General features: G+C 47.0%; 1 protein-coding gene across 1 annotated transcript in view; it reads right to left on the bottom strand.

Annotated features, from left to right (window-relative positions):
• Positions 1-6,003: 6,003 nt before the first annotated feature.
• EEF1A2 (eukaryotic translation elongation factor 1 alpha 2) overlaps positions 6,004-13,016 on the bottom strand; it is a 36,726-nt gene continuing 29,713 nt past the window's right edge. Inside the window, exons 6-8 of the mRNA XM_040331835.1 lie at positions 9,770-10,026; positions 7,485-7,719; positions 6,004-6,359 (exon numbers count right to left, since the gene is read on the bottom strand). Of these exons, the coding sequence (XP_040187769.1) occupies positions 6,232-6,359; positions 7,485-7,719; positions 9,770-10,026 (620 nt within the window). The 3' untranslated portion in view covers positions 6,004-6,231. The remainder of the gene's footprint in view (positions 6,360-7,484; positions 7,720-9,769; positions 10,027-13,016) is intronic.

The raw sequence follows: 13,016 nt of genomic DNA, 5'->3' as shown, positions 1-13,016 counted from the left end.
GTCAGGACTCTGTGCAGGCCAGTCAAGTTCCTCCACCCCAAACTCACTCATTCGTGTCTTTATGGACCTTGCTTTGTGCACTGGTCCAAATCATTTGGTGGAGGGGGGATCAGGGGCGGACTGACAACTCATGGGGCCCCCCGGGCAATAGAAGATTATCGGGCCCCTGGGCTTACAGATGGCCACCACGCCAGGAGGCAGTACAGAGCAGCTTAAATCTCGGGATTTTCACATCAAAAGCATGTCGGTTTTGGACATATCAGGGACAGATGTAAAAAACACACATTTTTACATACTGTCCCTGGTTTTACTGAGCCTGGCAACCCTGATGGGGCCCCCTAGTGGCATGGGGCCCTCAGGCAGTGCCCGAGTGACTCAATGGTTAGTCCGCCCCTGGGGGGGATTATGCTGTGTGGTTGTTTTCCAGGGGTTGGGTTGGCCCCTTAGTTCCAGTGAAGGGAACTCTTAAAGCGTCAGCACACCAAGACATTTTGGACAATTTCATGCTCCCGGCTTTGTGGGAACAGTTTGGGGTTCCAACATGACTGGGCACCAGGGCACAAAGCAAGGTCCATAAAGAGATGGATGAGCGAGTTTGGGGTGGAGGAACTTGACTGACCTGCACAGAGTCCTGACCTCATCCCGGTAGAACACCTTTGGGATGAATTCGAGCGGAGACTGTGAGCCAGGTCTTCTCAGGCCTGACCTCACAAATGCTCTTCTGGAAGAATGGTCAAACATTCCCATAGACACACTCCTAAACCTTGTGGACGGCCTTCCCAGAAGAGTTGAAGCTGTTATAGCTGCAAAGGGCGGGGCCAACTCAATATTGAACCCTACTGGTTGCCTTTAATTAAAGTTCACATGCGTGTGAAGGCAGGTGTCCCAATATTTTTGGCAATATAGTGTGTGTGTATTTATATATATATATAAAAATTAAAAGCATATACGCTATAATACACAGTGCTGGCCTTTAAATAGAAGCTGTGGCCTCAACCCTCATTATTTTTATTTATTATTATTATTTTTTTTTATTATTATTTTATGGTTGGACTGGATGGACTTGTGTCTTTTTTCAGCCTGACTAACTATGAAACTATGGGCCAGATTCACGTAGGTGAGCGGCGGCGTAACGTATCGTAGATACGTTACACGGCCGCAAGTTTTCATCGCAAGTGCCTGATTCACAGAGCACTTGCGATGAAAACTACGCCGGCGCAAGGCGGGCCAATTCAAATGGGCGTGTGCCATTTAAATTAGGCGCGCTCCAGCGCCGGACCTACTGCGCATGCTCAGTTTCGCAATTCCCGTCGTGCTTTGCGCGCCGTGACGTCATTTTTTCGAACGGCGACGCGCATAGCGTACTTCCGTATTCCCTGACGTGTTACGCAAACGACGTTAAATTTTAAATTTCGACGCGGGAACGACGGCCATACTTTATACAGCAATACGATTGCTGACTAAAGTTAGGGCAGGTCAAATAATGACTAACTTTGCGACGGGAAACTAGACTAGCGGCGACGTAGTGAACGCGAAAATCTGTCGTGGATCGCCGTAACTGCTAATTTGCATACCCGACGCTGGTTTACGACGCGAACTCCCCCCAGCGGCGGCCGCGGTACTGCATCCTAAGATCCGACAGTGTAAACCAATTACACCTGTCGGATCTTATGGATATCTATGCGTAACTGATTCTATGAATCAGCCGCATAGATAGACGACGGCGTATCCCTTTGGTGAATCTGGCCCTATGTATCCCAATAGAACACCATTGGGATGAATTATAGTGTAGACTGCGAATGAAAGGGCTTAGTACATCCACCATCTATTTTAGTGAGCTTTAATAAACAATTGAAGGGAAACGACACATTGGGCCAGATTCAGTTACATTTGCGGCGGCGTAACGTATCGCATTTACGTTACACCGCCGCAAGTTTTCAGCGCAAGTGCCTGCCTTGCCTGTAAACTTGCGGCGGCTTTGCGTAAAGCCGTCCGGCGCAAGCCCGCCTAATTCAAATGGGGCGTGTATCATTTAAATTAGGCGCGTTCCCGCGCCGAACGTTACTGCGCAGGCTACGTTTTGAAATTTCCCGCCGTGCTTTGCGCGAAATGACGTCGCACCGACGTAATTTTTTGAACGGCGACGTGCGTTACGTCCTTTCCTATTCACGGACGAGTTATGCAAAAAAAAAAATCAAATTCGACGCGGGAACGACGGCCATACTTTAACATGGAAGTCGAAATATAAGCCATTGAAATAGCACTGGTAACTTTACGACGGGAAAAAGCCGACTAGAGACGACGTAAGAGAATGCGACGACCGCGCGTACCTTCGTGGATCGCCAAAGTATTGCATCCTAAGATCCGAAGGCGTACGAATCCGCACGCCTGTCGGATCTTAGCCAAATGCCGTTGTATCTTTGTTTGAGAATTCAAAATAAAGATACGACGCGGCAAATTTGAAAGTACGCCGGCATATCAGTAGGTACGCCGGCGTACTTCTTCTGTGAATCTGGCCCCTAGTGTTCAGTGAATTCCTATTCTGAGTTATGTTTGCCGGGTTTATTATCTTTTTATGCAACGTTCACATTTTTACTTGCATGTTATTCTCTTGTTTTAAATATAATTGCAAATTGTAGATTAACCACTAGAGGGAGCAAACACTCAGTTCACATATGTAATAAGCAACTATGGCCTCCCCCTAAGTACCCATAAAATAGAACTACAAATTATACAAAGAAACATTTTTTTGTTTAAACATTCAAAAGCTGAATTCCAGCCAGATATTAACCACTTCAGCCCCGGACCATTTTGTAGCTAACGGACCCGGCCACTTTTTGCGATTCGGCACTGCGCCGCTTTAACTGAGAACTCAGCACAGGGATGGTGGAAACCCCTCATAATGGGCACAGCAGGTGTACAGACCCGGGAACTCAGCACAGGGATGGTGGGAACCCCTCATAATGGGCACAGCAGGTGTGCAGACCTGAGAACTCGGTACAGGGATGGTGGGAACCTCTCATAATGGGCACAGCAGGTGTACAGACCCGGGAACTCAGCACAGGGATGGTGGGAACCCCTCATAATGGGCACAGCTGGTGTGCAGACCTGAGAACCCGGCACAGGGATGGTGAGAACCCCTCATAATGGGCACAGCAGGTGTACAGACCCAGAAACTCAGCACAGGGATGGTGGGAACCCCTCATAATGGGCACAGCAGGTGTACAGACCCGGGAACTCAGCACAGGGATGGTGGGAACCCCTCGTAATGGGCACAGCAGGTGTGCAGACCTGAGAACTCGGCACAGGGATGGTGAGAACCCCTCATAATGGGCACAGCAGGGGTACAGAGCCAGGAACTCAGTACAGAGATCTCACAAATGGAATTCCCAAGACATTAAAGAGATGGTCCGGCGTCCACCAAATACTGAAATCTGAATTATGGGCGGGGTTTCCATTTATTGATGGTCTCACCTGTAAGGAGGGATCTGTAGGTCTTTGTTGGATCCTGAAGAGAACACTTTGGAGTTCTGTGTCTCACCTGCATTCAGGACTCTCAGGAGCTCCACCATGGAAGGTTAGGAAAGGATATCGGAGGAGCAGTGTAGGCTGTAGATGGTATTTAGAATGACAGGTTCTCTTTTTATTTTACACATATCGCCCACCATGTGCGGCATCATCATCCCCCTGATTTCTACTAATCCTCAAGGTGTCATATATTGGCTGCTGAAGAAAAGCAGTGGTCCTATCCAGGGCTGTCTTAAAGTGGGGGTTCACCCCCCAAAAAATTTTTAACATTACATTCAGCCGAGTTTTTTTTTTTTTTATCCCGTACATACCGTATTTCACCGCCGCTTCCGGGTATGTCTTCTGCGGGACTGGGCATTCCTAATTGATTGACAGGCTTCCGACCGTCGCATACAGCGCGTCACGAGTTGCCGAAAGAAGCCGGACTGCGAGTCGGCTCTATACGGCGCCTGCGCACCGGCGTTCGGCTTCTTTCGGCAACTCGTGACGCGCAGTATGCGACGGTCGGAAGCCTGTCAATCAATTAGGAACGCCCAGTCCCGCAGAAGACATACCCGGAAGCGGCGGTGAAAATACGATATGTACGGGGATAAAAGATATTAAAAAACAGCCGATTGTCATTAGGACAACTCGGCTGAATGCAATGTTCGTTGCGATTGGTAGAGCGAGAGCAATAATTCTAGACCTCCTCTGTAGCTCAAAACTTGCAACCTGTAGAATTTTTTAAACGTCACCTATGGAGATTTTTAAGGGGAAAATGTTTGACGCCATTCCACGAGCGGGCGCAATTTTGAAGCGTGAGATGTTGGGTATCAATTTACTCGGCGTAACATTATCTTTCACAATATAAAAAAAAATTGGGCTAACTTTACTGTTGTCTTCTTTTTTTATTAAAAAAAGTGCGCTTGTAAGATCGCTGCGCAAATACGGTGTGATAAAAAGTATTGCAATGACCGCCATTTTATTCTCTAGGGTGTTAGAAAAAAATATATATAATGTTTGGGGGTTTTAAGTAATTTTATGGCAAAAAAAAAATGTTTTAGTCTCGTAAACACCAAGTCTGAAAAACAGGCAAGGTCCTTAAGTGGTTAAAAACTTGAGTATTTGGGTAAATTGATACCCAACATGTCACGCTTCAAAATTGCGCCCACTCGTGGAATGGCGACAAAGTTTTACTCTCAAAATTCTACAGGTTGCATGTTTTCAGTTACAGAGGAGGTCTAGGGCTAGAATTATTTTCTCTCGCTCTACCAATTGCGCTGCTCATGTATGCGTCTGTTTCTGCACGCGAGCTCGAAGGGACAGGGTGCGTTTAAAAAAAAAAATCGTATTTATTTTACCTTTTAATCTTACACGGCTCTTTAAAAAAATAATAATAATTGTGTCACTTTTATTCCTATTACAAGGAATGTAAACATCCCTTATAATAGGAAAAAGCATGACAGGGCCTCTTAAAAGGTCCTCAGATCTCATATTTACACTAAAATGCAATAATAAAAAAAAAAAGGGCTATGGGTCGAAGGGACGTTCTAACGCCGCGTCCGCCCAGCAATGATATGGAGACGGGTGGGGACGGGTGGGGACCATCTTCCCCCACTCGTCTCCATACCAAGCCAGGGAGAGGACCCGATCGCCTCTGCCGCTACGGACAGCTCCAGTAAGCGGCAGAGGGCACCGGAGAGCGATGGGATGGGGGGCCCTCGCCCACCGCCGCTAAATTGATCTTGCGGCGAATCCGCCGCAGAGACCACTTTTATCTGAAAGTAGCTGCTACTATAACAACGATATCCCTCTCCAAAGTGCCGACGTACCCTGTTTCCCCAAAAATAAGACCTACCCTGAAAATAAGACCTAGCATTATTTTCCAGGAGGGCTGCAATATAAGACCTACCCTGAAAATAAGCCCTAGTTAAAAATGCTTGTAAAATCCTAAAATCCACTCTATTACAGTATTATATAATGTACAATGTGTGTGTTTCTGTAATATAAATGAGGGGAGGAGAGCTCCGGCGGGTCACAGAAGCACAGAATGGCGCTATAACAAAGGTATTTGGCACAATTATATTACAGGAACACGCACATTGTACATTATATAATACTGTAATAGAGGGGATTGTAGGATTTTACAAGCATTTTAACTCCGTTCACACTGGGGATTCCTGACAGGCAGGGAGGGAGAGAAGACAGTACAATACATAGTAAGACCTACCCGGAAAATAAGCCCTACTGTGTCTTTTGTTGGCATAATTAATATAAGACCCGGGCTTATTTTCGGGGAAACACGTAGGTCGGCGTGAGCCGGTCCGGAATTAGTTAAACCGATACAGACTGTAATACAATCTCGTACCTCGTAGAAGCAAGAGGAGGCCATTTTGTAAGGTAAACCGTATTTTTGGGTGGTCTGCGTCCCCGTGTCCAATCTCTTCTTGTTTCACTGGACACTGTCCCTAGTCACAGAGAAAACCAGGAGCCGTATTTAATGATGTTGAACCGGTTTTATTGGTAAAATGGACACTAGGGGGTCACACGGTGGGGCATGCTTTTCCTCTTGAAGAACTTCCATTGGACTTTAATCGTAAGCATCCAGTCGTTGACATATAGGCTTTTTTCACAAGCACATGGGCTGGCGTGCGCCTCAAAGGTAAGGGGGCGGACCCTCTCGGAGGGGCAGGGCTTGTGAGCCAGGCGCAAGGGGCCTGCAGTTCATTTGCCAGCCTTCTGGGCCTTCTGGGCGGACTTGGTGACCTTTCCGGCACCTCCACTTTTCTTCTCCACGCTCTTGATGACCCCAACAGCCACAGTCTGCCTCATGTCCCGTACGGCAAAACGCCCTGAAGGAGAGATGGTGGGAAGGAGCACTCAGGTAAAGCTAAAGATATTCACACAAGAGAAAAATAATATGTGCCCCTAATTTCGTAATCCAGTCTTTTTTATCCTTATAGTTCATATAATTGCTTTCATAGGTGGTGCCTAGGTTAGCAACATCATATAATGGCCCACATGGGTAGTGACTAGGTCAGCAAGGTCACATAATGACCCTCGTCGGTGGTGCCTAGGTCATCAAGGTCACATAATGGCTCTTGCAGGTGGTGGCTAGTTTAGCAAGGTTACATAATGGATCTCATGGGTGGAACTTAGGTCAGCAAGGTCACATAATGGCTATTGTGGGTGGTGGCTAGGTCAGCAAGATCACATTGCGGGTCTCGCGGGCGGTGCCTAGGTCAGCAAGATCATATAATGGCTAGGTCAGAAAGGTCACATAAACCCTTGTGAATGGTGTCCAGGTCAGCAAGGTCACATAATGCCCCTCATGGGTGGGGCCTAAGTCAGCAATGTCTCATAATGACTCTTGTGGGTGGTGGCTAGGTCAGCAAGATCACATTGCGGGTCTCACAGGCGGTGCATAGGTCAGCAAGATCATATAATGGCTAGGTCAGAAAGGTCACATAAACCCTTGTGAATGGTGTCCAGGTCAGCAAGGTCACATAATGCCCTTCATGGGTGGGGCCTAAGTCAGCAATGTCACATAATGGCTCTTGTGGGTGGTAGCTAGGTTAACAAGGTCACATAATAGCCTTTAGGGGCTGTGCCTAGCTGAACAGGGTCACATTATGGGTCCCATGGGTGTTGCCTAGGTCACCTAAAAACCTAATGGTGGTGCCTAGGTCAGTGAAGGCAAGGTCACATAACAAGGTCACATAATACCCTTATGGGCTGTGTCTAGGTCAGCAAGGTCACGATATGGCTCTTAGGGGTGGTCCTTAGGTCAGCACCTTAGGTTAGCTCACCTAAAATCATCATGGGTGGTGCTTAGGTCAGTGAGGTCACATAAAACTCTTGTGGATGGTGCCTAGGTCAGCCACGTCACATAATGGCCCTCGTGGCTGGGGCCTAGGCTTACCACTCCAATAAAAATGTGTCCTAATGCCAGAACTGCGGTAATGGTGGCTACTCACCAAGTGGAGGGTACTGGGAGAAGCTCTCAACACACATGGGCTTTCCAGGAATCATCTCTACAATGGCTGCATCTCCGGACTTCAGGGCCTTGGGGTTGTCCTCCAGCTTCTTACCGGAACGACGGTCAATCTTCTCCTTCAGCTCTGCGAACTTGCAGGCAATGTGAGCAGTGTGGCAGTCAATGACAGGGGAGTATCCAGCGCTGATCTGACCTGGGTGGTTCAAGATGATCACCTGCATAGAAGGTAACCAGGAAAGTTGTAAGTGGAGTAGGAAAAAAAAGGGGCAAAACAAGTATTTTTTTTTTTTTTTGGTTCCTTGTTATGGTTCTCCAGAAATTTGGTAGATTATCTTCATTCCTGGAAACTTTTCATGAATGATCCAAGTCACCGGTCATTAGATGAGACTCCACTAGGGGGCATATGACACACTAATACTATGCTCTAAAGCAGGGATCCCAAAACTTTCAAATCAAAGGACCAGTTTACTGCACTTCAAACTTTAAGGTGGCTGGACTTTGGCCAATGGGAGTAGAAAATGCCCTGGCATTGGTGAGAGTAAACAATGCCAAATGCTTGGTGGTCAGTGGGAGGACTAGTGCCTCATAATTGGTGTCAGTAGGAGAATTAGTTCCCCATCTTTTGGTGTCAGCAGAAGGAATAGTGTCCCATCAGTGATGTTAGTGGGAGAAATAGTGCCTCGTATAAGTGGACGGAATAGTTCCTCAAGGACCAGACAAAAGCAAGCAGAGGGGCCACATCCAGCCCGCAGGCCACAGTTTGAATTCCCCTGCTCTAGCCGCTTAACGACTTTGTCATGCCGATATACGTCGGCAGAATGGCAGGGCTGGGCAAATTAACATATAAATACGTTTCCCTTTAAGACGCGGCAGTGTGACCGCGGGTCCTGCAGACTCAATGTCCCCAGGGGACACCCGCGATCGTCTCGCGGAGAGGAAGAACGGGGAAATGCTGATGTAAACTAGGATTTCCCCATTCTTCCTAGTGACAGGACACTAATCACCGCTCCCTGTAATCGGGAGCGGTGATCAGTGTCGTGTCACACACAGCCCATCCCCGTACAGTTAGAAACACTCCTTAAGAAACACTTAACCCCTACCGCGCCCCCTACTGGTTAACCCTCTTCCCTGCCAGTGTAATTTTTACAGTAATCAGTGCATTTTTATAGGACTGATCGCTGTATCAATGACAATGGTCCCAAAATGGCGTCAAAAGTGTCCGATGTGTCCGCCAAAATGTTGCAGTCATGATAAAAATCGTTGATCGCCGCCATTAGTAGTAAAAAAAAAAAAATCATTAATAAAAATGCCATAAAACTGTCCCCTATTTTGTAGACGCTATAATTTTTGCGCAAACCAATAAACGCTTATTGCGATTTTTTTGTTACCAGAAATAGGTAGAAGAATACGTATCGGCCTAAACTGTGGAAATTTTTTTTTTTTATATATTTTTGGGGGATATTTATTATAGCAAAAAGTAAAAAATATTGGGCCAGATTCTGATACATTTACTGCGGCGTAACGTATCGCATTTACGTTACACCGTCGCAAGTTTTACAGGCAAGTGCTTGATTCACAAAGCACTTGCCTGTAAAGTTGCGGCGGCGTAGCGTAAATCCCTCCGGCGCAAGCCCGCCTAATTCAAATGATCCGGGTAGGGGGCGTGGATCATTTAAATTAGGCGCGTTCCCACGCCGGCGCATGCTCCGTTTTGAAATTTCCCGCCATGCTTTGCGCGAAATGACGTTGCATCGACGTAATTTTTTGAACGTCGACGTGAGTTACGTCCTTTCCTATTCACGGACGACTTACGCAAGTGCGTTACTGCATGTTTAATGCAGCATATTTCTGTGCATTAGTGCACGCTTAACGCAGTATATTTCAGTGCATTACTGCATGTTTAATGCAGTATATTTCTGTGCATTAGTGCATGTTTAACGTTGTATATTTTAGTGTGTTACGTGCCATTTAATGCTGTATTTTTCTGTGCATTAGTGCACTGTTGACACAGTATATTTCGGTGCAATCTGCACCACACAGGGTGATTAGGGTGTGCCTAGGCACACCTGGCACACCCTGTGCGCACGCTTATGTCAAGGCTCTTCTAGGTGTGTGGATGTGGGCACCAGTGAGGATTTAATAGTGAAATAGTATGTGCCCCACTCCATACAACGCTCTTTTTGGAGGAATACACCAGAAAGTTTTTTTTTTTTTTTTCCCTTATTAGATGACTCAATCGCATGGTTTTCAAGCAGGTTTACAGACCTGAGAGGTGAACTGGGCAGCCTCCTGGGGAGGGTCAGCCTTGCTGTCCCCGCACACGTTGCCACGGCGGATGTCCTTCACGGACACGTTCTTGACATTGAAGCCAACGTTGTCGCCAGGCAGAGCCTCGGTGAGGGCCTCATGATGCATCTCCACAGACTTTACCTCAGTGGTGATGTTCACAGGGGCAAAGGTCACCACCATGCCGGGTTTCAAGATGCCAGTCTCTACTCGGCCCACGGGAACTGTGCCGATACCTGCAGAGCATAGGGGAAACCTTGTCCAGCAAACAAAGAAATACTTACTAAGCAGGACTAACAGCAAGGATCTTGGGTGTAGGGAACAGTTACATTACTAGCCTGCACGAGGATAAACCTTCTAAACTTTTGCTATTTTTGGATAAAGACAGGAATGGTCAAAGGCCCTGTTCAGTGTTTTGATGCCTTGGGGGAGCTTCTCCTTCACCCCACTTTCCATAGACACAAGAGGAAGTGAAAAGAGAGGAAATATTTCTAAAGTGAGGAGAAACTCCCCACGATGCCCCGTACACACGACCGGGTTTTCTGACGGGAAAACTGCGAGGAGAGCTTTTGGCCGGGAATCCCTGCCGTGTGTAAACCCGCCGGACAACAAAAAGAGAACCAGCTCTCTTTTTTCCCACCGGGATTCCCGACAGACTTTTTCCTGTCAGAAAACCCGGCCGCGTGTAGCAGAAAACGGCAATTTTTGGCCGTTTTTCTGTGGGAGATGGAGCATAAACACGGACGGGATTCCCGAGGAAAAGCTCTCATCTGAGTTTTCCCAATGGGAAAACTGATCGTCTGTACGGGGGAAAAGTAGAGAGCATGTTCTCGGTTTTCCCATTGGTATTTCCGATGGACCCTTTCCTGACGGAAATCCCGGTCGTGTGAACTAGGCATGACAGTTATCGCCAGAACATGTCCTCGTTGACAATGGTTGCCGGGGCAAACTGAGATAGCGAATCTCAGTGGGAACCCAAGACAACAATGAAAACGAAAGTCTGGGTTCCAACCTTACCCTTCTTTATCGAAAATGTACAAATAATGTGCTACACATGTAATGGCTCCATGTTTGGTGCTCCACTACCTTGGATCACTCAAAGCCCATCACTGGCAGACTGACAACTCATGGGGCCCCGGGCAATAGGAGATTATGGGGCCCCCAGGTAATAGGAGATTATGGGCCCCTGGGCAATAGGAGATTATGGGGCACCCCAGCAATAGATTATGGGGCCACACAGTATACACACAATATACATACACACACAGGGCTAGATTCAGCAACAAGATACGGCGGCGTATCTCCAGATACGCCACCGTAATTTCAAATCTGCGTTGTCGTATCTTTACGTCGATTCTCAAAGGCAGATATGTTTAAAAAATAGGCTTCCTCCACCGACGTAACTTGAATACGCCGGTGTATAATTGTGTGCAATTTTACGCTGGCCGCTAGGTGGCGCTTCCGTCGTTTTTGGCGTAGAATATGCAAATGACCTAGATACGCTGATTCACAAATTTACGTACGCCCGGCGCTATTTTTTTTACATCGTTTACGTTAGGCTTTTTCGGCATTAGGTTACTCCTGCTATTAGGAGGCGCACGCAATGTTAAGTATGGCCAGCCTTCCCGCGTCGAAATTTGAATTTTTTACGTCGTTTGCGTAAGTCATTCGCGAATAGGGCTGGACGTAATTTACGTTCACGTCTAAACCAATACGTCCTTGCGGCGTACTTTGGAGCAATGCACACTGGGATATGTACACGGACAGCGTATGCGCCGTTCGTAAAAAATGTCAATCACGTCGGGTCACCAAGAATTTACATAAAACACGCTCCATCATCCGCATTTGAATTACGCGCGCTTACGTCGGGACAATTTACGCTACACCGCCGTAACTTAGAAGGCAAGTGCTTTGTGGATACAGCACTTGCCTCTCTAACTTACGGCGGCGTAGCATAAATACGATACGCTGCGCTGCCGTAAATATGCACGCCCCTAGCTGAATCTAGCCCACAGTATGTATATATATATATATATATATATATACATACACACACACACACACACACACACACAGTATACATACACACACTGAGAAGGTACTGGAGAGGCGGGGCAGCTATAATCTTGGGATTTTTAGACCAAAAGGATGTCAGTAAGGGACATTTCAGGGACAGGTGTAAAAAAAAACACAGATTTTTACATACTGTCCCTGGTTTTACTGAGGCTGGCAACCCTGATGGGACCTCCTAGTGGCATGGGTCCTCGGGCAGTGCCCGAGTGCCAAATGGTCAGTCAGCCCCTGAAGCCCATTGTTTCAAGAAAACAAGCAGCAAGGAAACCATTTTTGACTTTTTTGTCAAAAAAGGTTACATAATGGCCCTCATGGCTGGGACCTAGGTCAGTAAACTCACATAATGAGCCCTCCTGTACCTTTTGTATTGAACTGTACTGTAATTGTGTTGTCCCCCCTATACATTGTAAAGTGCTGCGTAAAGTGTTATATAAATCGTGTATAATAATAATAATGGCTCCTGTGGGTGGTGGCAAGGTCACATAATAAGGTCACATAATAGCCCTCATGGGCCATGTCTAGGTAAACACAGTAACATTGTGAGCCTTGTGGGTGTTGCCTAGGTCAACAATGTTACATAATGACCTTTAAAGGGGTACTAAAAGTTTGGAGATTATAAAAAAAAAAAAAAAAAAAAACATGTCATACTTATCTCCACTGTGCAGTTCGTTTTGCACAGAGTGGCCCTGATCCTCGTCTTCTGGGGTCCCATGGCGGCGCTCGCGACTCCTCCCCGCAAGAGCTAACCCTTGCTTGCGGGCGTGCTCCCGTGCCATACAATCGGCGTCCATTGACGCCAATTGTATGACTCGCCCCCGGCAGAGGCGTCAATGGATGTGATTGACAGCAGTGGGAGTCAATGGCTGCGCTGTTATCATCCAATGAATAGCCGGCAAGACCAGGGGGAAAGCAGCGCATGATCGCGCCCATGGAGATTCGGGGCACAGGTAAGTAAAACGGGGGCTCGGGGGGGCAGTGACTGCAAGTTTTTTTTTTTTACCTTAATGCTTAGGATACATTAAGGTTAAAAAACACAAAGCTTTACAACTCCTTTAAGGGTGGTCCCCAAGGTAGCAACGAAACATAGAGATGGTGAATCTCCCCATTTAAAACCCACGACAACAATGAAAACCAAAGTGGGGTTCCAACCCTT

Source organism: Rana temporaria, chromosome 12 (genome assembly GCF_905171775.1).
Source record: "Rana temporaria chromosome 12, aRanTem1.1, whole genome shotgun sequence".
NCBI lineage: Eukaryota > Metazoa > Chordata > Amphibia > Anura > Ranidae > Rana > Rana temporaria.
Note: the sequence above shows the minus strand (reverse complement) of the source record. Positions and strands in the feature narration are given on the sequence as shown.